General features: G+C 40.8%; 1 protein-coding gene across 1 annotated transcript in view; it reads right to left on the bottom strand.

Annotated features, from left to right (window-relative positions):
• UPF1 (UPF1 RNA helicase and ATPase) overlaps positions 1-27,321 on the bottom strand; it is an 80,209-nt gene that overhangs the window by 43,667 nt on the left and 9,221 nt on the right. The window contains exons 2-7 of the mRNA XM_075204730.1: positions 23,790-23,932; positions 20,779-20,868; positions 17,859-18,026; positions 6,716-6,896; positions 3,197-3,358; positions 2,932-3,016 (exon numbers count right to left, since the gene is read on the bottom strand). Coding sequence (XP_075060831.1) covers positions 2,932-3,016; positions 3,197-3,358; positions 6,716-6,896; positions 17,859-18,026; positions 20,779-20,868; positions 23,790-23,932 — 829 coding nt within the window. The remainder of the gene's footprint in view (positions 1-2,931; positions 3,017-3,196; positions 3,359-6,715; positions 6,897-17,858; positions 18,027-20,778; positions 20,869-23,789; positions 23,933-27,321) is intronic.

Raw genomic sequence — 27,321 nt, 5'->3', positions numbered from 1 at the left:
TAACCTCTCAGGGAGGGTGCTGCAAGGCAGTAAACACCAAATTCAGATGCTACAGAGCCACTGAAGGGGTGTAGAAAGGCTGCACATTAATCACTCCCTGTAAGGCCTGAACCTCAGGCAAAAGACAGTTTTCTTTGAAAGAAAACAAAAAGGGCTGAGACCTGGACCTTCCCTGAACTAAGTTTTAATTCCACCTGCAAACCGTCCAGCAGAAACTATAGCAAATTGGCCCAGCCTGAGAGGAAAATAAAGGAAGTGGTAAGAAACCCCTTTAATTCACACAAAGATGTAAATCTTTCAGTATCTGTGCCAACTACAGGCAGTCTTGCACACCTTAATCGTGGCCTGAACCATCCTATAAGAGAACCGCTTGGCATTAAGAATCATGGCTTCAACAGCAGATTGCCGATGTACAGGATGACAGTCTCCCCTCTAGACCAGCAAAGGGCCACCATTACAAATATAATCTTCTTGAACACCCATGGCGCTGGTGCCAGGATGAAGAGCAGGGACCAAAACGTATACTGATTTTGTGTTTAAATAGTGAATCTGAGAAGACACTGATGACCCTTCCAGATTAGAGGTAAAGCTAGGTAGACTACAGAAATTTCTACCAACTTTTTATGCCGAGTGATTTTACATGCGACCGATGGTCCGATCGCTCGGTCCTTGGACTGCATACACACTAGCCTTGTTTAGGACGATAAAGGGAAGAGCGGATGTCCCTTTAGCGACTTTTTACAGCCATGTTGTCGTGAACAATGACTGTAATTTCCTACTCACTGTTGTGGATCGGTCGGAAGTTTATACACACTACACAGCGGAAACGAGATTGGAACGAAAATATTAAACGGTACGACCAACCAAATCAGGCGATAATCGTCCATTTGGGCAGACTTTCGACCATCGTGTCACTGCACACACTGACCCGACTTTTGAACGAGCGATCGTATGTCGGCTGTTTGAGCCGATTATTGGACGAAAACAGTGTAGTGTGTACCCAGCTTAAGTGTCCTTGATGTCCATGGACACCATGAACTTGTCCTGTTCCATGCTGCTGACAACGGACAGTAAAGACGCCATTTTAAATCTGTCACCGTTAACTGCATGTTTAGAGATTTCAGGTTTAGAATAGGTCAAAAAGAGCCATCTTGATTCTGGACCAGCAAGAGGTTTGAGTAAAAGCAAAAACCCTTGTTTGTTCGGCATGGGAATAACCACCACTGCCGCAATGAGGGACAGAATGCCTTCTCGTAGAGAAAATCGTTTCGCCCCGATTTCTAGAAGACTTGTGGAGAAGCATCGCAGGGGACAGGATTGCCTGCAGATCAAAATATGCATCCCTGGCTGATGCCTCTTGTCCAGGTGTCTGTGGTGGAACAAAACAATTGCTCCTGGAAAATCAGCAGATGTGATCTTGGGTGGACAACCTGCCCATCATACTAATTGTTTGGCAGAGCACTTAAACACTGAATGCCTAGCTGTCCCGGCCAGACTACCTCTGTACATCCCTCCCTACTCCCTAGGTCACACAGCAAGCTGTGTAAGCTCAGAAATGGCCTGCACCAGAGATTTGGCCCAGACAGGCTCCGCCTCAAATACAGCGCACAGAGCATCAGCCCCCTGGGACTGTGCACTGGGCAATTCAGCATGAAAACTGGAGCAAGCAAAACCCTTTTTCTACTATCTCACCTAGCAAAAGACAAACAGTTGGACAATCTAGGAGGATATTGAACTGTGTAGACACTAGTCAATAGAAGAAAAAAAAACAAAAAAAAAAAACCACACCCCAGACAACAAAACCCCCAAAACCTTTGCACTAAGCCCTATAGCTAAGGAGGTAGACTGAAAGAAGTACTGCTGCACGAAGCAGCTCCCAAAAAAACTGCTGTGTCTGTTCTAGAGTGGTGGCTAGTAAGCCCGACGGATCTCACCTGCCCCACCTAGAGCCCAAAACTAAGATGGCTAACTTGTCCTTAAGATCAGCTGCCTTAGAAGGGCAGTCCCCCACCACCCTAGGACCAACGATATTAAATAACTAGTGATCAGAGCTACCCGATCCCTATATTAGGGGGCTGGAACTGCAACTCCAAACCCAGACCCAGACCAAAAGCGGGTATCTACAGTGTTGATGTGCCTCTGGTGCACAGTTCAATACCGATCCTAGCTTGATGGCAATGGAGGCATTAACCTCTAGCACTATCTGTAACAGTAGCGGCCAGTTCCCCCCGGGGATGCGATATCACAGAGAGAGCAGCTGCCGGCAACAGGAGGAGCTGAGGCTCCAGTGGCCACAATCTAAACCCTATATAGTTTCCCACGTTCCCCATGGAGGAAAAAAAAAATAAAAAATTAGCTTGAAGTTGACCTAAAAGGACCAATACACCTAAAATAAAAGTTGCCTTACACAAAAGGCCAACTAATAATGTAAACCATCACAAACCTTGCACTGAATATTTATTTACATCTGAGAGAGCCATTTTCTGTTATCAACAGTCAAAAAGCGGGCCCGCTGTTTTATTTCAGGAGACTTAGAGGAAGCCTGTGTGCTAGGCAAACATTTTTCCCATGATCACACCTTTAACTTAATTATGTTCAGTCCCAATAAAACCCAGAGTCATTTACTTAGGTTATATATATTTTTTTTTTCTGCCTCAAAGTAGCTTTTTTAAAATAGCAATATATTTAGTTTGAAAAAAGAAAAAAACGAAAAAAAAAACCCGACTTATTTACAAATTTATTTTTGGTTTAGTTAGCCTTTACAATCTCCTAATTATTTCACCATTTGTGTATTATAACATAAAAATTCCCAAAAAGTGAAAATTCACCAGCAGTCCTTTATAAAGTCATAATTTTACAATTTTACATTATTTGCTGGTTTTTTTTGGTAATTGCATAACAAAAATTAAGTAAATGAAAATTAAAAATTACCAGAATCTGTTTTTGGCAACGTGAAGTAAGCAATCCTCTTCTTGTTGAGGCCAAGGTCCCAGCGCACTGTAATGTTATCCTGGGTCTAATGAAATTTAACAAGTTAAGATTATTTTTTCATCCTTGGAATAGAAATAAGAATTATTTGCAAATACTGATAATTAACTCCCAGTAAATTCCATAGGAGCCTAAGCGAATGTAGGCTGTTTGATGTAGTAAGTGAAATCAAAACTAATTAAAAAAATATATGTTCTATATTACTCACTTGGGATTCCTTCAGTTTTTTGTCATAATCAGCCTCAAGCTTAACAAGTGGTCCAAATATATTTTGGTACTGATAGGCATCCTCATACCGAAGCAGAACATGCTGGGGCTCCTCATCAACACCAGGCTTTTCCAGATCCTCCAATGTTGCAGAGGGATTTTCCTAAGGGAATAGATAGTAATTTCCTACAAATTAGAGCCTGAGTCATTAAGGAGAGCAACACAGTAAAAAAAAAAACAAAAAAAAAAAACAAAAAAAAAAAAGACGTAGTAATGTGTTCCTGGACAAACCATGTTACAATTCAAGGGGTGTAAATTAGTTTATTTTGCATGTAAGTAAAATACTGGCTGCTTTTTCATGAAGCACGAAAATACTTGATAGCTTTATTCTTACACCGACATTTAAAAAGTAGGCCATGCCCCACTCCAACTATAAATCTGTCTACGTTTTAAAATTTACCTCCCCTCACAATGCAACATGGTTTTGCCAAGGTGTAAAGTCTCCTTAATGACTCAGGCCCAATGTGTATATGTATAAAACAAACAACTCGCCGTACATCACCTTATAGAACAAAGCATTTCTAACTTGGGGAATACAAAGTAATTTTGCAATAGCTTTATCCTGCAATTCATAAACGCACAAAGATTGGGTAATGTCAAACTTTGTTATCCAGATAAAAATTCTCCACAATTGTTTTAACACAAAACTTACTCAAGATTTAGTTTGTGCATAAGAAATTTGAGAGTTTGACAATTATGGATGTGTTTCAAAAGGCAAACAGCACAAAAAGATAGATATTTCAGATATTCTGGTCAACATCAGTAAAAAGTATCAACAGGTCATAAAATAGAACTACCATACACAAAAAGAGCATCACGCTTCTCCTTAAACAGATTATTTTGATTTTTTTATTTCTATGGGCAGCTTTAACATAGGTCAGGCTAAAATATGTGACATATAGAGAGTGTACTTGATCCTTTATGTTGGGCATCCTGCAATAGACATTTAATTTAGGGGGGAAATGGTCTTGGTACAGAGTCTTCATCCTAATCACTTTGAGAGACATGGTTGAAACATGTAAATAAGGGGGATTTTCACTCTGCAGGGAAAAAAAAAAGGCTCAGCATTTCTCCTTCTTGCCACCTGGGGGACACTGCTACCATGTGGTGAAGCTGGGCACTTTGGTGTTAAACACTTAAAAGAATAAAGCTCCTCCCTTCTCCAGTTCTAACCAATTGCTCAAGTGTTTTTATGGGCTTTCTATGGCAGTCCTACTACAGGGTTTGATTTTTTGCAAAAACCTCCTGAGTTTTATTATAATGTATTCAGTCAGTCAGTCACTCACGTGTAGAAGCATGGGGGGTAAGTTTTTCAAGTCAGGAAGAAGTGGCATTTCCAGTTATACACCTATCTTTCACAAACGGTGGAGGAGATTTTATGCACTACAGTACCGCCAGCTTAAACAGAGCACAGAAGGGGTCCGTTTTAGTTAATTCCCTGGCATGACCATGGTTTATATGGATCAGGTGACACCCCTTGCCACTAGGACACTATGGGCAATGAGAGCTAGCAGGAAACTGTCCTAAGGAGAGAAAGCTCATTGCATTGGACCCATGGGGAGAAACATCCCCCTGCAACCTCCTCCCTGACTGGCTTACTTCAGACACTCCTCTCCTCAAGAAAGGATTTTTGAAACTCCAGCTCTCTCGTCTTTTGTTTTTTATGGCTGGCCTTGACAGTGGACTCAGACCTAGTTTCAGTAAGGTACCGCATTCAGCCCTATTTATTTTCAAAAGTTGCTCTTATTCTGGAGCTTTCTTGCAGGGAATTTAACGCATTCAACATCCCACCAACAGCACCATGGAACCTGAACTTGGAATATCGGTGCTCCAGCTTCCATCGTTTGAGCCTTTTAAAGACTGTTGATAGATATGAAAAACTTTATTTCTTGCCAAAGCTTCAGCTCAGACGTGGGTGGTTATATTGCAATTTTCCTTCTCTGATATTTCATCAAGAAGGGCCATCTTGAAGCCAATACTTCTTTCCAACCTAAAGATGTGTCTAGTTTCCACCTTAATCAGGATTATCCCTTTTCTAAGGAAAACCAGATCTTTGAGTGATTAGGACTAGCTCACCTTACTGGACGTAGCAGTCAGATCGTTATACATTTTATTGAACCCTTATTTGGACAGGACTTCAGGTATTCACAGGAATGAATCTTCTGGTTCACTTTGCCTTGCAGAAGAGGGGTTTGGCCAACAACGAAACAGATCACCAAGTGGAGTCACTATTCATCAGGCTTATATCGGTTCCGATACAACGGTTCCAGAGAACAATTCAGCTCACTCTACTAGATCAGAGTGCTTCATGGATATTCTCTCCCCACTAGATCAGCGAATGCTTCCTGGGAGTGATTCATGGGGCCTTCGACGGCAAGCTATGTTGGGCAGCAATTTGGTCTCCCTTTGGCATGCAAAGAGTCTAATTGAAAGGTTTAGCGTTCAGATTTGTCCAAGCGTGTCCACCCCTGGGGGCATCTTTGAATGTTCCCCATTGTAGCAGTGTCCCCCCAGATGGCAAGATGAACAAAAAAAACATTTTTGCACCAATGTGAAATCCATTTCTCCGATTCATTTTGGGGACATTAAGTTCAGTTTGAAGTTCTGAAGTTGATTTAGTGTTCAGTTTTCTCTTTCCTTTGCAGCATTTTAAGTTGTGAACTGGAGAGGGGAGCGTTTCAGACTCTAAAATGTTTAACTCCTAAGCACCCAGCGTAACCCCATGGTAGCAGTGTCCCCCAGATGGAAACTGGAGAAATGGATTTAATGAGTAGAAAAGTTTTTTCCTCCCACGCCAGCCTGTAAAGCTTTGCATTTGATCACTTTCTAATTGGAGTGCTTTTAAATTAATAGGATTTATTGTAAATTTATTTGAGTCAGGCCAAGTAACACTTTAAGATGGCTGTAACAAATGTAGAAGTAGCATGCAATTGATAAACTCTGTTTTGCAAGTAAAGATATCTATGCACTGATCGATCCTGCAACCCGACAGATAAGTATAGCCAAATCTGAAAGATCCAGGCATTGAGCTGCACATGCCACATGTCTGAATCTGATAGTGCTCATTGTCCGACCACATCTCCTATTTGTCACATTTGATATCTGAAGGCTTCCTATCTGTAGTAGGAAAGAATTGTCTGCCTTTTTGTGCTTGTACACACACCATTTGTAACCAATAAGATCTATTAAGGGCTTATTGACTGTCCAAAGAACACCTTAAGAGCTGGTAGATTTGACAGTATAGAGCACAGTAAACTTAAATGTGGAATTAAAAAGCACATTTGTATCTCAGAAGTCTGGTGTCAAGTTTACATAATAGTGGGCTTAGATCTACCGATGTTACAATATTCAGATGCATTGCTCGATAGGTATGACCTAAGAAAACTTAAAAAATATTACTAAACACAAGTAGGAAATGTCCTTATAGATTAATTTATTTTGTGAGATCTTGTGATGTTACCTTCCACAGCTCCTCCAATTTGTTTATTTGCTGGGCAGTAATTTGGCGAGCTCTCAGTTGCTCTTGTTCAGATGGGATTTTCACTAACCAGGAAAGGAAGCAACGGTCCTGAATAAGAGGTTGCCACTGGGAGCTGTCCCAGTTAATATCCTTCAAGCTGCTCTGACTGGCACATGGTTGTCTAAGAAAAGAAAAATACTATTAAATCAGACTTGCACCAACATAAGATGTCTGAAAAGAGTTAGTAAATACACAAAATTACACTAGGTATATAATTAGCTACCCAAAAAGAATAGAAAGAATATTGTTTTTAACACATTTTCTTTAAGTTTTAAAAGAAAAAACCTGATGACTTTCTGGGCCATATTTGGGACTATAGGAAGGGTGATTCCTGCTCTTCAAAGACACAGTGCTGCAGTAACATTTTTCTCCCTTGCAGGGCATCATAACTATGCAGGACAAACTTCTCCCAATTTCCCACATTACTAATGGTGGTAATTTCAGCAGAGTGTTACATTAACAATCTCCCGTGCACTTTAACACCATAAGCCTTGCATCACTACTCTGTGCTAATGGGGACCCTGCTCCCTCCACTACTTAACTTTCAGTCTGTGGCTTGTTTCCATCAACCTTCAAAAACCATGACAGACTCCTCTCACAGACACCCCATTTTCAAAAAAAACTATTATACAATGGACAGTAACTGCCTCCCTCAAGATCAGCACACTTATCTCTCTGCAATACTCCACTCAGATTGAAAGCCGATTGGTTACATGTTGTTCTATCCCCAACCCTGTCAAAGATTGGGAGCATAAAAGAGCTGAAGACTGAGTATAATATGGGGCTCAGATTCCAGTCAAAAAAATCTCACAAAGAAAGACAGTGTCATCACCATGCCTCCTCATCCAGCCATCCTCCAAATTGGACATTGCCTTTATATCATCATCATTTATTTATATAGCGCCAACATATTCCATAGCGCTTTACAATTGGGGACAAATACAGTAAGAAACAAACTGTATAAAACAGACAAAGAGGTGAGAAGGCCCTGCTTGCAAGCTTACAATCTATGGGACAATGGGAGTTTAAAAATGAGGTTAAGTCTACATTTTGCATTTCAGGCTGCAACGGTAAGTGATTCATAAGCTAAATGATCCAGTCACACAACAATGTTGGTCAGGGAGTGGTTGTCTTATATGAAATTGTGTAATGGGTGGTTATAGGGTAAACTAGTGAGGTTAAGAGGGTGGTTGAGGAATATTATAAGCTTGTCTGAAGAGGTAGGTTTTCAGAGAACCCTTGAAAGTTTGTAAACCAAAGGAGAGTCTTATTGTGTGAGGGACTGAATTCCATAGAGTGGGTGCAGCCCGAAAAATGTCCTGTGACCAGGAATGGGAGGATGTAATGATCTTGTGCAGAATGGAGTTGTCGAGTTGGGAGATATTTTGAGACAAGAGAGGAGATGTATGTTGGTGCCGCTTTATTAATGGTCTTGTAGGTTAGAAAAAGTATTTTATATTGGATTCGGTAGAAAACAGGCAACCAGTGTAGAGACAGAGAGTGATTAAGCAGTAGATTAATGATTTGCATGGAAAACTAATCTTGCCACAGCGTGCAAAATAGATTGTAGGGGCTTGAGTCTGTTTTGGTGGAAGACCAGTAAGGAGGGAATTGCAATAGTCAATACAGGAGATGCATGAATTAAGGTTTTTGCAGTGTCTTGTGTAAGATATGTGCGTATTCTGCAAATGTTTTTTAGATGTACATAACATGATTTAGATATAGAGTCGATGTATATAGAAACAAAGGATAGTTCTGAATCAAAGATCACACCTAGGCAGCGAGCTTGTAAGGTGGGGTTTAAGGTCATGTTATCAACAGAGATAGAAATGTCAGGTATCCTCTTGTTGGTGGGTGAGATTATTAACAACTCTGTTTTAGAAAGATTGAGCTAGAGTTGGCGATAGGACATCCAAGATGAAATGGCAGAAAGACAGTCAGTTACACGGGACAACACAGATGTCGAGATATCAGGAGAGGATAGATAAATTTGGGTATCTTCCGCATAGAGAGGATACTGAAATCCAAAGGAGCTCATTAGATTTCCAAGAGAAGTGGTATAGATAGAGAACAGCAGAGGACGTAGCACTGAGCCTTGCGGTACTCCAACTGATAAAGGAAGCGAAGCAGAGGTGGATCCAGAGAAACGGTGAAAGAGCGATTAGAAAGGTAGGATGAGAACCAGGATAGGAGAGTGTCTTGAAGACCTAGGGATTGCAGTGTTTGTATGAGAAGAGAGTGGTCAACGGTGTCAAAAGCAGCAGAGAGATCCAGGAGAATTAGGAGAGAGTAATGGCGTTTAGTTTTAGCAGTGATCAGATCATTGACAACCCTAGTCAACGCAGTATCTGTAGAGTGTTGAAAACGAAAGACAGACTGAAGAGGATTCAACAGGTTGTTTGCGAAAAGGAAGCGTGTGAGGCGAGTGTAGGCAAGTCTCTCTAGAAGCTTGGAGGGGCAAGGGAGCTGAGAGATGGGACAGTAATTTGAGAGAGTTTGGGTCGGAATCTTGTTTTTCCAGAACTGGAGTAATCACTGCGTGCATGTATAGTGATGGAAAGATGCCAGTAGAGAGCGAGAGATTACAGATTTAAGTTAGAGGTGAAGTGAGCACAGTAGACAGGGATCTACCAATATGCGAGGGACTAGGATCAAGATGACAGGAGGTAGAGTAGGAAGATAAGAAGAGAGTAGAAATTTCCTCTTCATTTGGGGGGTCAAATGCAGAGAGGGTGGTGGGAAGGAATTAAGCCGATTGCTTGTCGAGGAAGAGGATACCATTTTTAGGATGATCTTATCAATCTTGTCCTTGAAATAGGAAGCAAGATCCTTGGCACCGATAGTAGACGGAGGGTTTAGGCTGGGAGGATTGAGAAGAGATGTAAATGTGCTAAAAAGGCGTTTGGGGTTAGAAGCCCGAGCATAGATGAGAGATTGGAAGTTTGTTGTCGTTTTGCAGTGTCCAGAGCATTTCGATAGAAACGGTAGTTAGAAGTATATGTGGAGAAGTCATTAGAGGTACGAGATTTACGCCAGTGACGTTCTGCTTTACAGGAAAGTTTTTGAAGATTTTGCGTTACTGTAGTGTACCACGGCTGACATCAAAGTCGACGTGTAGTCTGAAGAGTTGCTGGAGCCACTTGATCAAGGGCTGTTGCTAAGGTTTGGTGAAAATTAAGAACTGCCATCTCAAGGGAGAGAAGGTGTTGGAAAGAGATGGAAAATTGTTGAAGATTAATAGAACTAAGATTTCTGCGGGTATGAGGAGGCTTGGTAGAGTTAGACAGGAGAGGGGTTAGAGCAGTGGTGGGGAGCATGTAAGCTGATAAGGTGATAATCCGAAAGGGGGAAGGGTGTGTTAAGGAAATTAGAAACGGAGCTAGAGTAAACAAGATCAAGGTAATGGCTATCCTGATGAGTAGATGATTCAATCCACTGGGAGAGGTCAAATGAGGAGGTAAGAGAGTAGTTTAGAAGCAGTTTTGGAAGGTGGGTTATCAATGGGGATGTTGAAATCACCCAAGATGAGGGTGGGGATGTCTGAAGATAAGAGAGGGAGCCATGCAGAGAAATCCTCAATAAATTGTTGGTGTGCTCCAGGGCGGGGGCGATAAATCACTGCAACATGGAGAGAGAATGGATTAAAAATGCAAAAAGCATGTACTTCAAAAGATGTGAACTCTAAGTAGTAGCAGTTTGAGTTTTTCCAGTGTTCCTGTACAGAAATTCACTGTGTGGAAAGCTACTGCTGCGCCAGTAACTGAAATGCATGCAGAGTCAGTTTTTTCACAGAGCTATAGTGAAATGCCAAGTTAACACTAAACAATGTATTCTATCATCACAGATCATATCTGAAAATTTCAATTTCAGATTTAAGTGGCCCTATATAAGAAGATAGAAAACCCATAAGGAAATGTAACCATTGTGATTAAAACTAAACAATACTGGCAGACAATATACTGATGTAATGACACCAGTGTTGTCCCCAGCACCTATTTCCTGGGTGCTCTACCTAGCTGCTTTTACTTGCCAACCAGCTCTTGGATCACAACAGAGTCCAATTATAATAGAATAAACCACTGTTTCTCCCATTAGAACAGGCACTATGTGAGCATTACAGCCAGCAGAGTGTGTGTTACACCACTTACTACCAGTTTGACCAGTCCTATCAGGTGTTGACAACAACCTCCAAAATGTTTCAATATTATTGCAAGGTATTACAAATGCCCCCAATAAACATTTTATTGGGTTTTGTAGGGGTGGAAACAGATGGAGGGAAACTTACATATTGTAATTGCTAGAACAAGAATCAGTTTCCAAAGGGTATTCTAAAATAAAGTAAAAAAACAAAAATAGCATACAGGTGGGTGGAGTGTAGAGAAGAAAAAAAAAAAGGTAGGAGGAACAGGTAATGGGGGGGGGGGGGGGGGGGCGACGACACTGCTTACCATGGGGTTGTGGAGGGGAGCACGGGAGTTAGCACCTAGCTAGTTAACTTTAACACTGCTGACAGACCCCTCCCCTCTACAATCACCCTGCCTCTTCCTCTCAGTTAAATAAAAAGCCCCAAGGAGAAAAGGGCCAATCAACCAAAAGCACACAGAGGAAAAGCAGAAGGGAGGGATCGCAGTGTCCCCCAGACAGAATCAGATTTAACGCGAGTACATAAATCCTCTTTTCTCTTTCATCCAGTCTGGGGGACACTGCTTACCATGGGGACGTTCTAAAGCAGCCCCCTAAGGGTGGGACCGCTCTGAAAGCCTCGCTCGTAGAGCACCACGAGCAAAATTTGCATCCGCGGACGCAAATACATTAAACTGATAAAATTTGGTAAAGGTGTGGACAGAGGACCAGGTGGCTGCCCTGCAAAGCTGGTCCGCAGAAGCCCCATTTCTCGCTGCCCACGATGCCCCTACCGATCTGGTGGAATGGGCCGTAAGTCTCTCTGGCACAGGACGGTTAGCCCTTATGTAAGCCTGCTTAATGGTTGCCGTAATCCATCTTGCAATAGACTGTTTTGAGACTGGCCAGCCTCTTTTATTAGAATCAAAAAGAACAAACAGAGGATCTGAACGCCTAACCTGGGAAGTTCTTTTAACATAAATACGGAGAGCCTTAACCACATCTAACTTTTCCATTGACTGCTGATCAGAATGAGAAGTTGATGAAAAGACCGGAACCACAATTTCCTGGTTCAAATGGAATGCCGAAACAACTTTTGGAACAAAAGAAGGGAGAGTTCTTAATACCGCTCTGTCCTCGTGAAAAAACAGATATGGTTCCCGGCAAGACAGAGCTCCCAATTCTGAAACCCTGCGTGCAGATGCAATTGCTAAAAGAAAGACAACTTTCCAGGTCAGACACCTAAAATCTGCTGCAAGTAATGGCTCAAAAGGAGGCCCTTTAAGCATATCAAGTACCAGGTTAAGATCCCATGGTGCTGTAGACGGAACATAGGGAGGCTGAATATGTAAGACTCCCTGAAAAAAAGTCTTGATGTCTGGCAAATCCGCTAACTTCAGGTGAAAGAAAACTGAAAGCGCCGATAACTGAACTCTTCAGGAACCTAAACGGAGACCCGCTTCCAGCACATCCTGAAGAAAAGCCAATAATCAAGGGAGACGAAAATAGGACGTGTGACAGGACTTCTTTTCACACCATCTGATATAGGCTCGCCAAATACGATGATAGATGCGAGCTGAAACCGGCTTTCGAGCTCGCAGCAGAGTGTTCACTACACTGTGGGAGAAACCCCTAGCCCTCCAGAGCCTGGCTTCACAGCCATGCCATTAAACTGAGGCGAGGTAAGGGACCTTGTAGAAGAAGATCGTCTCGCAACGGAAGACTATGTTCTTGTCCTACCGCCATGGAGATTATATCCGCGTACCACACTCGATGCGGCCCTGAGGGTGATATTAAAATGAAATCCCATGACATGGTCATTACGTCCACTGCTACCGCTAAAGGGTCCCTTGCCCTTGCGCAAAACGTGGGAACCTTTCTGTTGTGTCTGGAGGCCATGAGATCTATATCCGGAAGACCCCACCTCTGAACTAGAGACTGAAATACTTCCAGATGGAGGCACCACTGCCCTGGCGTCATCGCATTGCGACTGAGATAATCGGCCTTCCAATTTTTTATTCCTGGAATGAACACTGCAGAAGATTGCTGGAACATACTGTTCCGCCCAAAGAAATATCCGAGATGCTACTCGCATTGCAGCTGCACTCCTCGTTCCTCTCTGTCTGTTGACATATGCCACAGCCGTGGCATTGTCGGACTGAACCCTGACTGGATGGCCCTGAAGAGGAGTCTGGGCCCCCCGAAGAGTCAAAAGAAATGCCTTCAACGCTAACGTGTTGATGGATAGGGCCGATTCCTGAACTGACCAAAGCCCCTGGAGCCGAAGATGCAGGACTACAGCCCCCAAACCTTTTTGCCTGGCATCTGTTGTGGCTATGATCCATGACCATGGAGCAAAGGACCTGCCCACCGACATGTGATTCTGAATCAGCCACCACTGAAGCGATTCTCTCGCCTCCGGAGACAGCGAGATCTTCTGGCGATCCAAATGTAGGTGGGATCCTGACCATTTCGTCAACAGATCCCGCTGGAAGCATCGTGAATGAGCCCGACCGAAGGGGATCGTCTCAAAGGAGGCCACCATCTTTCCTAGAAGACGCATGCACAAATGAATTGAGGGACTGGGAGAGGACAAGACCTGAGATGTTATCCTCTGAATCAAACTGATTTTCTCCGCAGGCAGGAACACCTTCTGCTGACTGGTGTCCATGAGGAGTCCTAGGAAGACCATGCGCTGGCACGGAACCACCTGGGATTTCTTTAAGTTTATCAGCCACCCATGGCTCTCGAGGAAAGCTATGGTGAGGAATAAGTGTTGATGCAAGCAAATCTCTGAGGAGGATTTGATGAGCAGATCGTCTAAGTAGGGCACGACCTGAGCTCCCTTTAAGTGAAGACACGCTGCCATCACCGACACGATCTTCGTGAAGACCCTTGGAGCCGTGGAGATGCCGAAGGGAAGAGCCCGAAACTGATAGTGGGAGGCCCCCACTGTGAATCTCAGAAGAGGCTGATGACCGCTCCAAATGGGAACGTGGAGGTATGCGTCCTTTATGTCTATGGAAGCCATAAACTGATCTTTCTCTAAGCCGTTTATTACCGACCTCAGGGACTCCATCCGAAATTTGTCCACTCGTAAGTGCACATTGAGGTTCTTTAGCTTTAAGATGGGTTGAAAGGACCTGTCCGGTTTCCTGACCAGAAAAAGATTTGAATAAAAACCCTTTCCTTTCTGTTTTACCGGGACCCTGCAAATAACTGTTTGCGAAAGGAGAGGCGACAACCCTGCATTACCTGTCTTTCTTGTGGATCTCAGGGTAGCGGGGTTAAAAAGAAACAATGTGGTACCGGACCCAGCAGGTCTATTATGTACCCCCTTGATATAATGCCCCGAATCCAAGAATCCTGAGATGACGCTGCCCACTGTTCCTGAAAAAAAGACAGACGTCCCCCCACTGCCGCCACCTCCTGGAGAGTAGAGTGGCAGTAAGGACGCAGGCTTCTCCTGAGCCTTGGAGGCCTGACACCTAGCTGCAAACGAGGACCTACCTCTGACTGATAAGCCTCTAGCATTCGGTTGTCTACCCCTAAATGACTGGCCCCTAGCAAAGAAGGTCCCCCGAAAGGACTGCCTGAAGGAGCTAAAATGCGGGGCCTGGCCTCTACTTTTGTGTAAGGGCAAAAAAGTGCTTTTGCCACCCGTTGCCTGGGAAATCATACTCTAACTCCGGGCCAAACAAACCTTCTGCTGAAAAGGGAATGGTTTCAAGGGATTTTTTAGATTCCGAATCCACCTCCCAGGATTTCAGCCATAAAGTTCTTCTTTCTGAAATTGCCGCAGCCTGAATAGAGGACACAGACGCTGTGTTCTGAGCCGCCTCATAAAGGTACCCTGATGCCTCTTTCAAATTTAAAGCTAGGGGAAGTAATTCGGAGTTCTGTAAGGCCTTTGCCAATTGTTCTGCCCATGCTTCCATGGCTCTAGCAACCCAAGCTGAAGCAAATGTGGGTCTAAAGGAAGAACCCGTTGCTACAAAAATAGATATTAATTGAGATTCCACTCTGCGGTCAGTGGAGTCCTGCAGAGTTGCTGTGCCCGGGACTGGCAGGATAGTTTGTCGTGCCAAGCGGGCTACTGGAGTATCTACTTTAGGGATTCCCTTCCAGCTAGCCACGTCCTCTTCCTACAATGGATACAAGGAGGAGAATCTCTTTGGAACAGAGAACTTTTATCAATCTATTTCCAGGCTCCCTCAACAATATCTCTGAATTCTACAGAAGGAGGAAACCGAATAACCTTCCTTTTGGCTTTCTTAAAAAGACTTCTGTCTATAGAACTAGGATCCTCTATTTCTGGGAGGTCCAACGCCTGCCTCACCGCTAAAACCAAATCATCAATACCTTGATATCTAGTGTTTTCTTCCTGTTCCAACAGTTCAACCTGGTAAGGATCAAAATTTGTTTCCAGTTCCTCTTCTGAAAACCCCTCAGAATCTGAAAGGACCATTAGAGGATTAGCGGATCTAAGCCGCTTTCTTTTAGCAGGGGGCAAGTCTGGGGATTCAAGTAATTGGTTTAGCCTGTCTAAACCCTTTATAAATGCCGAGGACCATGCAGGTTCTGTCAGAACAGTGGGCTGATCCGTAACTAAAGAGGAAGGTCCTGCTATAGCCGTTTCAGTAGAAATTGTGGCAGCAGAAAGCCCCAAAGCTGTAACAGCATTATCTGACACCGCAGGAAGAGGTGCCACACTAGTCAGTAACTGAGTAGATTGAGTGATAATCTCAGCTAAAGAGGAAACAGACTGTCAGCGAAGCCACCCAGGCCAGCTCCTCCGTCAGCGGGGCTGGAGTGTGCTGGGTTTGGCCCCCCCCCTTCGCAAGCAGAGCAGAGCACCAACGGGTCCTTCTGCCCACATGGTAATTTAACCTTAAATCTAGAACATGTAAAATATTTAGCCAAAGGACCTTTTCCTTTATCTGTCATTTTTACAAAGGAAAGGAACTCCAAACACACCAGATTTGAGTTTAGAGAGTGAGATTGAGAGAGACAGTGAAGAAAACAAGTAATTCACAAAAGTACAAGTACAACTTTTATTATAGATTAGTTAAACAATGTGATATTTTGGCAAGTAAGAGAACCACAATATATCCCCTACTAGCCCACTTTTTAATCAGACCAAATACAGAAACTTTAGTAAATGGTTAAATAAATCAGATACTTAGCCCAAAGGCCAAACAGGGGAAAAGTCCAACAGCAGTGTTCTGGTGCCTGCTCCCACCGAGATATCTCCTTTCCCGGGCTTCTCTTGGCGCCAGAAGACCGGAGTAATCCAACTGTGCAGAAGAGCAGGGGACCTCTATGTTGTTTTAGCTCCCCCACTCCGTTAATGCTGTCCCTCCTCTTCAAAATTTCTCAATGGAAAAAAATATACTATGCGGCAGAGTAACGGAGACCTCAAAGAATTGAGGTCTCCCGCAGCGGTTCTGTCCCCCAATGCCCCCTCCTATCTAAGAGGGGGGATCTTGGTATTGCCCCCTTCTCCTCTTACACCCTGTTCCCCACGGACCGAGTCCAAGATGGCCGTCGGCATTTGTATCTGATAACCGGCGCTCTATGCCTGCAGTGGCAGCGCCGGTTATCGGGGAAGCTCCGAGAGTGACAGCGGTCTGGAGACTCTGTATTCAGGCACTCTATTCTCTGCCAGTGAGAGCCTCTGGCTCTCATCTGAGTAGTGTCTGCGCTGCTATTCTGGGAGTGTGTTCTCTATGATAGAACACACTCCCAGATCTGCCACCAAAAGAAAAAAAAGTCTTAAAGGAAAAAAATTAACAAATTAAATAAGAAAAGAAATAAAATTAAATGAAATAAACTATCAGAAACTAAAACACAGCCCAATTCCTTGGGCACCTAGAAAAAACTGGGAGGAAGAGGCAGGGGGATTGTAGAGGGGAGGGGTCTGTCAGCAGTGCTAAAGTTAACTAGCTAGGTGCCAACTCCCGTGCTCCCCTCCACAACCCCATGGTAAGCAGTGTCCCCCAGACTGGATGAAAAAGAAATATAATATTCATGATAGATGAAAGGAGGAGGTTCTGGGCTTTTCCAAGAAGAGGGCAATTTCGCATCTGACGGCACTAAGAATATAAGAAATGAGTTTCTGGGTGTGTTTCAGAAACTTGGGGATTGAGCGAGGGAGTAGTGAGTAAGGGAGGGAGAGAAAACTGAGTGATGTTGAAAATTAAGCGATGAATGGCGTCCCAGAATGGGAGCAGTTTTGGGCAGTGCCACCATTTGTGAGACAGGGTACCCTCACGTCCGCAGTGGCGCCAACATATAAAATGTGAAACCGATGTAGAACAAAGTATCATTAATAGAAGATATTACAAGAATTTTCGCTAATTTTTACACACATTGACGTTTTGGGTAGGTTCAAGCGGACCCGGCTACTTTTAATTGACACCTGGCAAGCAAAATTTTCTGAAGAGACACTGAACATGAGGTACCAGAAACGTAAATGAAATCCAGCAAGTATGTGAAATATAAATGCTCCATTGAGGGGAGAATGAGTAAGTTCATGTGGATAGATCTAGTGGTCTCCTGCGATACACAGTAAGATACTCATGTGGTGCTGCAAAACCTCCCTAAATGTATCCACAGCCTCGGTAAATGGCCATAGGGATCAAGGAAATGTGGCATTGTGGTGAAAATGTAGATGGTGGCAGACAGTAGATAAGGTGCAAAACAAAGACATACTGCTGAAATTGGCTTATAAGGAAAGGTGGGAAAATGTCTAATTAATGAGACTACCTAGGAACAGTGTCCGGAAATCATGATCACATGACTTCTTTAATATACCATACTTTCCTATTATATAGGTTAAAAGCTAGATGTCAAAAATGTTGAGAAAAAGGTAATGAGCATGGGGGGGCTGGGAATTACAGAATTCATGTAGGAGTGTAAAATATCCAAGGGACCAGAAAATATTCACAACTTGACTTACCTGCACAGAAGCACAACCACAGAATCTGCCTTAGCAGGAATGAATCCCAGGAGAAACACATTTCGGCAGCCGCAATTGTAACATTCCAACACTGTCTCTCCAAGTGGTCCATCCTTATGCAAAGTAACTTCTTTACACTTCGCCCTGACCAAATGATTTACAATGTGGCTAAAAAGAAAATGTAAAAAATTTACTTGGGCTAGATAGACATTGTGTAGGGCAGACTATGACTACAATATAGAACACAATCTCAGTTGTACAAGATACTGTTTATGAGGGATAGAGATTTACAGCTGTGGCAGTATGCGCACACTTGAAACTAATGGTGATTCTTGACTAGGATTTCTTATAAGACACAGTAGCCCCATTTTTTTAAAACATTAGCACAAGACTTACGTAATGGAGTTATAAAAATATATATGTACAAATTTGCACAGAAGACTTGAAGCACCACCATTGTTATTGTTTTCTGCCAATATCTTCTATTAGGTATGTACCAAACATGCTTGCTCACCACCAATTCCGCTTCCATACAACAGATAGGAATATAAAGTAATACTATCAGACATTATCTTAGAGAAAAGAAGGATGGGAGGGATCAAAGAGCGAACAAAAAAGAACCAAAGAAAACAACTAATGGTTGCTTGCTATGTCTTTATCCAATGGCAAACGTACAAATGAAACAAACAGTATTTTTACATTAACTTCCCTGAATACAAATGGAAAAAAAAATTGTAGGCTGGCATCCATGCAATTCACTTAGAGACAAATTTGTCTGTAGGAGAATTAAGTCTAGAGTTTAGTGAACAAGAAGTTTATGCAATTATAGGTAAATTGGTCATTATATATCACAAAATGAAATAGACATTAGAGCATTGTCAATCCATGTTAAAGAGGTTTTCCACCATCAGATTACATTAAAAAAAAAAAAAAACACACTTGATACACTTATCAAATGAAAAAAGTATTTTTTTTTAGGAACGTCATCTATCTATATATTAGTGATGGACAACATCATTTACTTTAAGCAGCTCTCTAACCTTCCAAAAGGGCTGAAATTACCATTAATTTCAGTCCTGAAAACATTCCCAAATTATTAGCACCCCCACATTATTCATTCTAAAATGCACCCACATGCTGCCCCAGTTGCTCCAAACGTGCCCCATGTCACTGGCAACACTAGTAATTAGTCTGAAAATGATTTACCTTTAGTTGAAAGCCCGCAGAGGATGGAGGGAGACCAAGTGGTGCAGAATAGACTGCACTTGCTCTTCGTCCTCTTACATATGGCATGATCTCCTGGTCTCCCTGTGTTGTCTAGAGGAGATCTTGTGGTGCAGAAGCTTGCTGCTCCCATTCTGTCTTATTCTCTGCTTTATCATAAAGCAGAGAATAAGTCAGAGAAGGGTCTTTGATCTAGGGACCATGGGTGAAAGCTCGCCAGGGCAGCTGTTATATCTTCTGGGTCAGTAGTGGGCATTTATAATTTTGTTGTCACCAGATACTACATAGCTATCACATGTTCTCTCTGCTGCATACACATATACTCAGTCGAGGATCTGAACTGGATAACCATCATGACTCCTTCCTGAATAACAATCTATAATATGCTGAAATCACTTCAATCTTATTATGGGTGTTTTCACCCCAGAATTGTCCATAGATACCAAACAAACAGGGGAACACAAAATTATTATGGCAATGGATGCTCTGGATTCTAACATTTTTATAAAATCAGCATTTTACTAGTTTATTAATGAAAATCAAATTTATATCCTCTATATACCCCAAGACTAGTGAAATATTTAAAAACAGTGAAAAGCTGTGTTATCTGTGATAGTGTATAAATAAGCAAATTAAAACTATAAAAACAGTAGTAGCCGGTCTAATATAAGTTCTCTAACTAATATACCATCAGTTACTTTGGCTTATAGAATGCTATTTCTCAAATGGTGGTACATTTAATTCATATTTAGTTTCCCTCTAATTTAAATCAAACCTTATCAATCAGAACATCAAAATAACTTGTTCCTCTAGAAACTGGTACTATGTTTCTGCTAATCTCATATTGTATACAATATTAACAAATCAATGAGATACTTAAAATATTATGCTTTGGTCAGTATTTTACAATCATTACGCATATTAAATTGTAAAACGATTTAGTAAATAAAATAGTATACATGGTTTCCTTGGCCATAAGCATCATCAATTTGTAGACTTCACATAACCCCAAGGATAGCCTGCTCCTTCTGCCTATGCCAGACTTTCCCAAAAACTCCCTCAAACTACTTAGACACATCACAAGTGCTGCAACATGCCAAACAGCAGCCATGTAAAAAAAAAGCCTCATCTCCCTACCATCATCTTGGTATGCGAGAGTGTGACATACTTATCAAATGAAACACAAAAGTATTTTTTGTTTTTAGGAACTGCTCTGCATCTTATGTATGGGCTCCTTGGTCCTCCTTTCATGGTCAACCTTTACTCAACCGCTAAGCAAGGAATTGATCTCTTTTTATGTTGAGATTTTCTCCTACATCTCTTGGCTCCCTTCTCTGTGGTACTCCTTGTTTGTTTTTGGTTATAAGATGTATCAACTGATCAGTTATAAATTTGTCATTTTTATTATATCATTGTAACCTTTATTTGTATTTGTCTTAATAGTACTATTCTTTACATCAATAAATAAAACAGTATCCGTACTTTAGTAGGGTCAGTTTTTTGTATAAGTGAAACTTCTTGAGTTTGCAATAGTTCTAATTTATCTGCTTTACTGCTTCTATTGTAATGGTTTATTACATTTTGATCACACATTTCTCTTTCATTCACAGCCTGAATGTTCCTAAATTAATTCTCTGAGAAACCCTTAGTAAAAAATTGCAAAATAAAACCTCAAATACCACAATTTCTTACATACCTTCCAGAAGTGTTCCCACGTCCATTGCAGAACCATTTCTTACTTGTGTTGCAGTAGACCACACAAGCTGGATCATGAATGCCACAGTAGCTATGTAAAATTTTAAAAAAATCGCGTAAGTATTAGCACATCACAAAAACAAGTTGAATGTGACGGCATGTGCTTTGGAAACAAAATATGGCTCTTATAACAAATAGATAAAAACAAACAAAAAATATGAATTCTCTAGAGCGCTCCAACATAACCACAGCAACCTTATCAGACCTAATAAAATTACAACTGATCCATAAATACAAAATGTCAGAAAAGGTGGACATGTAAGCACTAGATTTTTGTCACTCAAAGTCAATATACAGCATTCATAAAATGTCCCAACACCAAGGTATTCTCTTATCTTTCATTCCTTACTTCCCCACCACTTCAAATATGTGGTAATAATTACACATAGAAAGAAAAGATAAATGCATATAGTGAACTCAGTCAGTACTTTTGGGACATTCAACATTAAATCAACACAGGGTTTCAAACTGACCGTTTCAGATTGTAATGAAATTTGGTAGAATAAATGCTGTTATGGGTTTAAAGAAACCCCCCACCCCCCAATATATTGGGCTGATATGTACACTGGTTTTGAAGTTATATGCCTTTAAAGCTACACTTAAACGAAAAATTAGCTTCTAACCTTTTTTTTTAAATTGTATTTGTAGCTCACCTGATTAAGCTAGAGAGTTGGACAACAGCATTGTTTCAATAAAAATTAAAAAATTTTCAAAATCAAAATTTTGATTCTCAAAAACCATATTATTTATAAAAAATAAAAAAATCTCAAATGGTTTATACTGTTAATAAATCACCAAAGTTTATTGCGTTGTCTATCCCTACATGAGGAGAATGTAAAGAAAAAGATGAGCAGCAAGAAAGATTACCCATTAAGGTTGATGGTTCATGCGCCTATATGTCTACCTAGTCTCTTATAACAAACAAGTTAACCCGTGCATGATACTCATGCATTCTAGTCAAATCAAGCTACTTAAGGTCTTAAAAAGGTTCTTGTCATGCATGTGGGCCAAGCCCAGGCCTCCTCAGGGGAAGAGCGTTACTTCCCGACGCAAGCTCCCTTTTTAATGTGTGTTCATAAGGTAAAATTACCTCACGAAAATGAGTTTGACCCCTCAACTCGTAAATTTAGCCTTTACTACCCCTCCCACGGAGGGAAGGGGGGGGATGATGGAAGTTAACTGACTTCACTTTTCTAATTTTTTTGTCAAATAATGTCAGCATACCAAATTTCAGGTCAATTGGATGAGCCCTTTCTGAGAAATTAGTTTTTTCCACACACACACGCCGCTAGGCTTTTACTTTTATATATTAGATAACGCTAAGAATTTAGTAGGTCAATGTATAACTCCACCCAGCAGGTGGCGCTGCAGCTTGTTTGTTTTTTTTCCACACAGACTAACACGAGCCACTAGGCTTATATATATATTAGATAGCAGTGAAAATATTTAAGTTCAATAAAGAAATTGGACAAAGAGCAGAGAAAATAGCTTATTAAACCCGTGGCAACAATATTTCCGACAAATCTATTTTGGACTATTTGACCCATGGTTCATTCATGTTTTATAAGATTTTGAACACCTTGCTTGTCTGGAGGCTGTGAAAATATTAACACTCCATCAAGTCATCATTTCATCACAGGTGTCAAGACACAGAAGTTTTTATATTCCACTAAAAACACAGTAAAAGCTTTGATAGGTGTTTAATAGCATTTACCAGACAGTAACCCTAGTATTAACATATAATGCAGTAGGGATTCTTGATTTCTAATCTATGGCTATGGTCTATTAGCTATTTGTGTAATGATCATGCCCAATCAGGATAATTAGGAAATTAGTTTATTAGTGTGGTCACGATACCTCCCCACAAATATGAGTTGTTTTAGAGAACATGTGAAATCACTGTGTTCAAGTAAATAAAGTTGTTCTAGTGATAATTTATATAAGGAATCCCTATAACAATCATGTTTCCTACACATATGTGCAGAAAATCACAAGTTGTTTAATGGACTTATCAGATCATATGTTTTAGAAGAGAGTTATAAAATTCATAAGTGGTTTTGAACACATGGCAACAAAACAGATAAGTTTATCAGAACACTTCAAAAGCGCAAAAGAAAAAAAAAAAAAAACACAAAACGACATTAATTTAGAAATTATCATTTATTGGTGAACATCTTCTACTGATGAACTGTCCACACCTTCTACCCTTCCCCAAGTAGCAGATTATGCAAAAGGTATATGAATGTGCTATAACGGTTTGTGTTTATTTCCGCTATTTTAAGAAAACATTTATATTTTATATGTGAATTTGTTATTACTATTTTGATTTAAAAAGCGTTTTTATAACACAGGAGATGGTTTCATTTATAGTATTTCTGATTAAATTAGGTTGTGATTGCAGCTTAAATCAGAAAGTAACTGAAGACTTCCTAACTGTCAGCTTCTCAACTAAATCTTAGTGGTTGCAGAATTTAGGTTTTAATAGCGAGTATGATAGATAATTTGGGCAATTTAAGTAATTTTCAACAGACCAGGTGGATTTGTTTTGTTTAACCATTTTTCACACTCATGTCACATTCCCAGGTGGGTCAGCTCATGACAATTTTATATTAATATTGAGCAGGGCCCTCTTCCCTCCTGTCTCCTTACCGTTCTTCTGCTCCTTGTTTACTACATCAGCCAGCCTGGAATTTCTGAAGCATTGGTATTTTTGTTTATTGGTTTGTACTGTTTTACCCTGTTTAGTCTACTGTTTGTACTGTGTACGGCGCTGCGGAAACCTTGTGGCGCCTAACAAATAAAGGACAATAATAATAATAATAATAATATTAACATACATGTCTATATTCTGGTCATTTCCCATGGGATTCAAAACTGCAATATGTATATAGTTTAGTTTTAATGAATGAAAATTATTTCATCACAACATGAAAGAGCAGTGTCAGGCCCCACCTGCAGGCATGTACTGGAAGGTCCTTTGTATAGTATGTATCTTCTTCATCTTCTTCAAAATTCAGCTCACCCAATAACTGGCTTGTTTTTCCAACACCATCATCCACTGTGCCATTCTGTAGCATGCCATCTGGGCCATTCACCTACAAGATATATGGATAACTGGAATAAATTGTATAATCAGTACATATTTTTTGGTGCATTTGTTGCAGGACCACATTGAATACATAAAAAACATTTGCAAGTGGCTCCCACATAGAAAGCAAAGTAATAACTAAAATCCACCCAAGGCGACAAAATCACCATGCATACCAGAGTGCTTAGCACTGAAGCATCTCCAACAGCGTATTATACAAGTTGCTATAGAAGAAACTTATACATAAAACAGATGCAAATGGGGTCTTGAGGTGAAATATACACATACACATATATATATATATATATACACACACACATACACACACATATACACACACACTGCCCCCTTAATTCTTAAATGACATTTCTGGATAACAAAAGAAGAAGGAATTTAATCAAAAAGTGAATGTCAACATGTATTGCAAGGGTAGAACCATCTCAGATTTTCAATGATCTGTCTAAAAGTTTTGGTTTATTCTTGGGCGCTAGATAAAGCTATGTACAGAAACAATTGTTTCTCAAGTTCAATTAACATTTTTGCATTAAGAAAAACCAAACACATTTTAAGAATCAAAATAAGCAATATTCCAGTTGTGAAACTATCTACAATCAATTAGGTGTTGAGAAATGCACGCACTAGTGTGATGAATGCTGATTTTATTTTTGCTCTGCCAACAAACAAAAAGCATAGTATTTGTAAAGTGATTAACATTTTTTGTTGAATATTTTATAAGCATTCATGGACTGAAAGAACACAGCAGAATAACACACAGCAAGCCATGTAAATTCACTCAAGTAAAAACTCTGGCATTCACTCATGTGTGATAAGAATACTTGCAATTATACAATATTTCAAGCTGGATGTAAAATGATCTGAATATCTCATTAATTCCACTACATAAGCTAAACCTGCATAAACGTATTCAATACTTCGGAACCAGTGCCATCTACTGTATTATATGACACTGGCCAGTATTGTAGCTAAACATGCAAACCAATCAAAAGTTAGTGTAGGAAGAAGAGGATGCTATGCACTTCATTAATGTACCCCCAATAAATGGCAATACACAACAGCCTGTACACCAATAAATGAAATACTTCAACAGCTTGCTTTTAATATTTCCCCCATTTCAACACACCTGCTGGGGAACTGGTTCTTAGCATTAGCTCCAACTGCTCTTGCTTCTCTTTGAAACCCTGGTTATGTCAGTTTCCAGCGAAAGCAGCTTTGACCACAGTAACAGCAGTTCATAATCTGAACACTGTCTAGAGGCATTATGCTCAGAACCAAACATTTAGCACAAAAGATACAACAGTTAAGATGACTCTTTCACCCAGGCCTAACTTCAACGTAAGAGAAGAGAGGGGACTTGATACAATTTAGTGACCAGTACCGGTATTTGTCCAGCCCCAACTACAGTTTGCGCCAAACGCTTGTAAAAATGCTACCAACAGATGCATTTTCGTTTCACATGTGTTCACTTAATGTTACTAGCTTAAAACGTTGACGCAACACCAGTGGATACCTGGCCTAGGACCTGATAATTTTACCAACAAAGCAATTATGAATAAACAAAAATGTAACAAAAACGTCAGTAAATTTCTAGAAGGAACAAAGTACATATAAACATAACAGATACGGACTCCTATTCACCTAGCCATATCCTAGTCATCAAACTGGTTAGACAGCTACTAGTGTTTTGTACTGTTTACATTATGATGTGGCAAGATATAGATTGATAAAGCAACTAAACGCCCTCCCTTTCATCAAGCACTGATACTGTGGGAGAATCACACTTCTACTGGATGGGGTGAAACCAGAACAGTAGCATTTGCTGTATTATGTTAAACACAGATTAATACTTAAACTCTTACCAGGAATATATATGTATAAATATAGATAACTTGACTATAACAAAAACAGTGTCCTGAACATTTATTCAGACTCACTCAAAAGTGATGAACAGATTACACATTTACAAAACTAAACACTTGATATTTTGTTATACAATGAACAAGCAGTATTAAGAGAGTACATGACAAATCATTCAAAAGGTGACACACGAGAGCACTAAAATTATATGGGTATAATTAAGCAGAAAAAAAAAATATGTATGGATGCAGTTAACACAAGTTACACAGCATACAGAAAATTAAGCATAAGGTACGACTGGGACAAGCAAGGAAGACTGAGAAAGGGCAGATGAGACACATAGGGTATTATATATTCTCTAATTTTATTGGATAAATCCTAAACTAGAAATGGTATTTTCATTGAAAATCAGCTCAATTCCTTCCCAGCACCCACAGACACCAATTTGATCCCACAAATGAAGATGAAGTATACACTCTCTTATCTTCCTACTCTATCACCTGCCCTCTTGATCCTATACCCTCACAAATCAGTAAATTCCTGTCTCCTGTGCTCATAACACCTCTAATTAAATCTGTAATCTCTCCCTCTCTCTACTGGTAACCCTGTTATTATACAAGCACATAGTGATTCTGAAACTCTCAAGTTACCGTTCCATCTCTCAGTTGCCATGTCCCTACAAGCTTCTAGAGACCTGCCTACACTTGCCTCACACGTTTCCTTTCCGCAAACCACCATTGGATATAGTTATAGCTATAGTTAGGATTTAGTTAATTTCTCTGGACTCACCTCTGCTCCACTTCCTTTACCAGCTTGAGTACCACAAGGCTCAGTAATAGGTCCTCTGCTGTTCTCCATACCATGTCTCTTGGAAAACTAGTAAGCTCCTTTGGATTTCAGGTCCATCTCTATGCAGATGATACCTAAACTTATATATCCTCTCCTGATCTCTCGCTACCAGTGTTGTCCACCATTACGGACTTTCTTTCTGCCATATCATCTTGGATGTCCTCTCACTTACTCAAACTCAATCTTTCAAAAGATTGAGTTAATAATATTCCCACCCACCAACAGAAGTTACCTACCTGACATTTCTATTGCCAAAATCCCACATCGCAAGCTCGCTGCCTAGGCGTAATCTTTGACTCAGAACTAACCTTTGTTTGCATATTTATATCATGTTGCATGCATTCAAAAAACATTTCCAGAATACACACAAGTCACTGCAAACCCACTAATTCAGGGGTAGGGAACCTGTGGCTCTCCAGGTGTTGTGAAACTACAAATCCCAGCATGCCTTGCCACCTATCTGCTGGTTATCTACTGGCAAAGCATGCTGGGACTTGTAGTTTCACAACACCTGGAGAGCCACAGGTTGCCTACCCCTGCACTAATTCATGCAAACATCTCTCGCATTGCCCATTGCAATTCCCTCCTTACTGGTCTTCCCAGAAACACACTCTTACCCCTTCAAGCTATTTTGCACGCATCTGCTAGATTGATTTTCCTTGCAAATCATTC

The sequence above is a fragment of the Mixophyes fleayi genome, chromosome 1 (assembly GCF_038048845.1).
Source record: "Mixophyes fleayi isolate aMixFle1 chromosome 1, aMixFle1.hap1, whole genome shotgun sequence".
NCBI classification, from domain to species: Eukaryota; Metazoa; Chordata; class Amphibia; order Anura; family Limnodynastidae; genus Mixophyes; species Mixophyes fleayi.
This window is presented reverse-complemented; position numbering and strand designations above follow the sequence as displayed.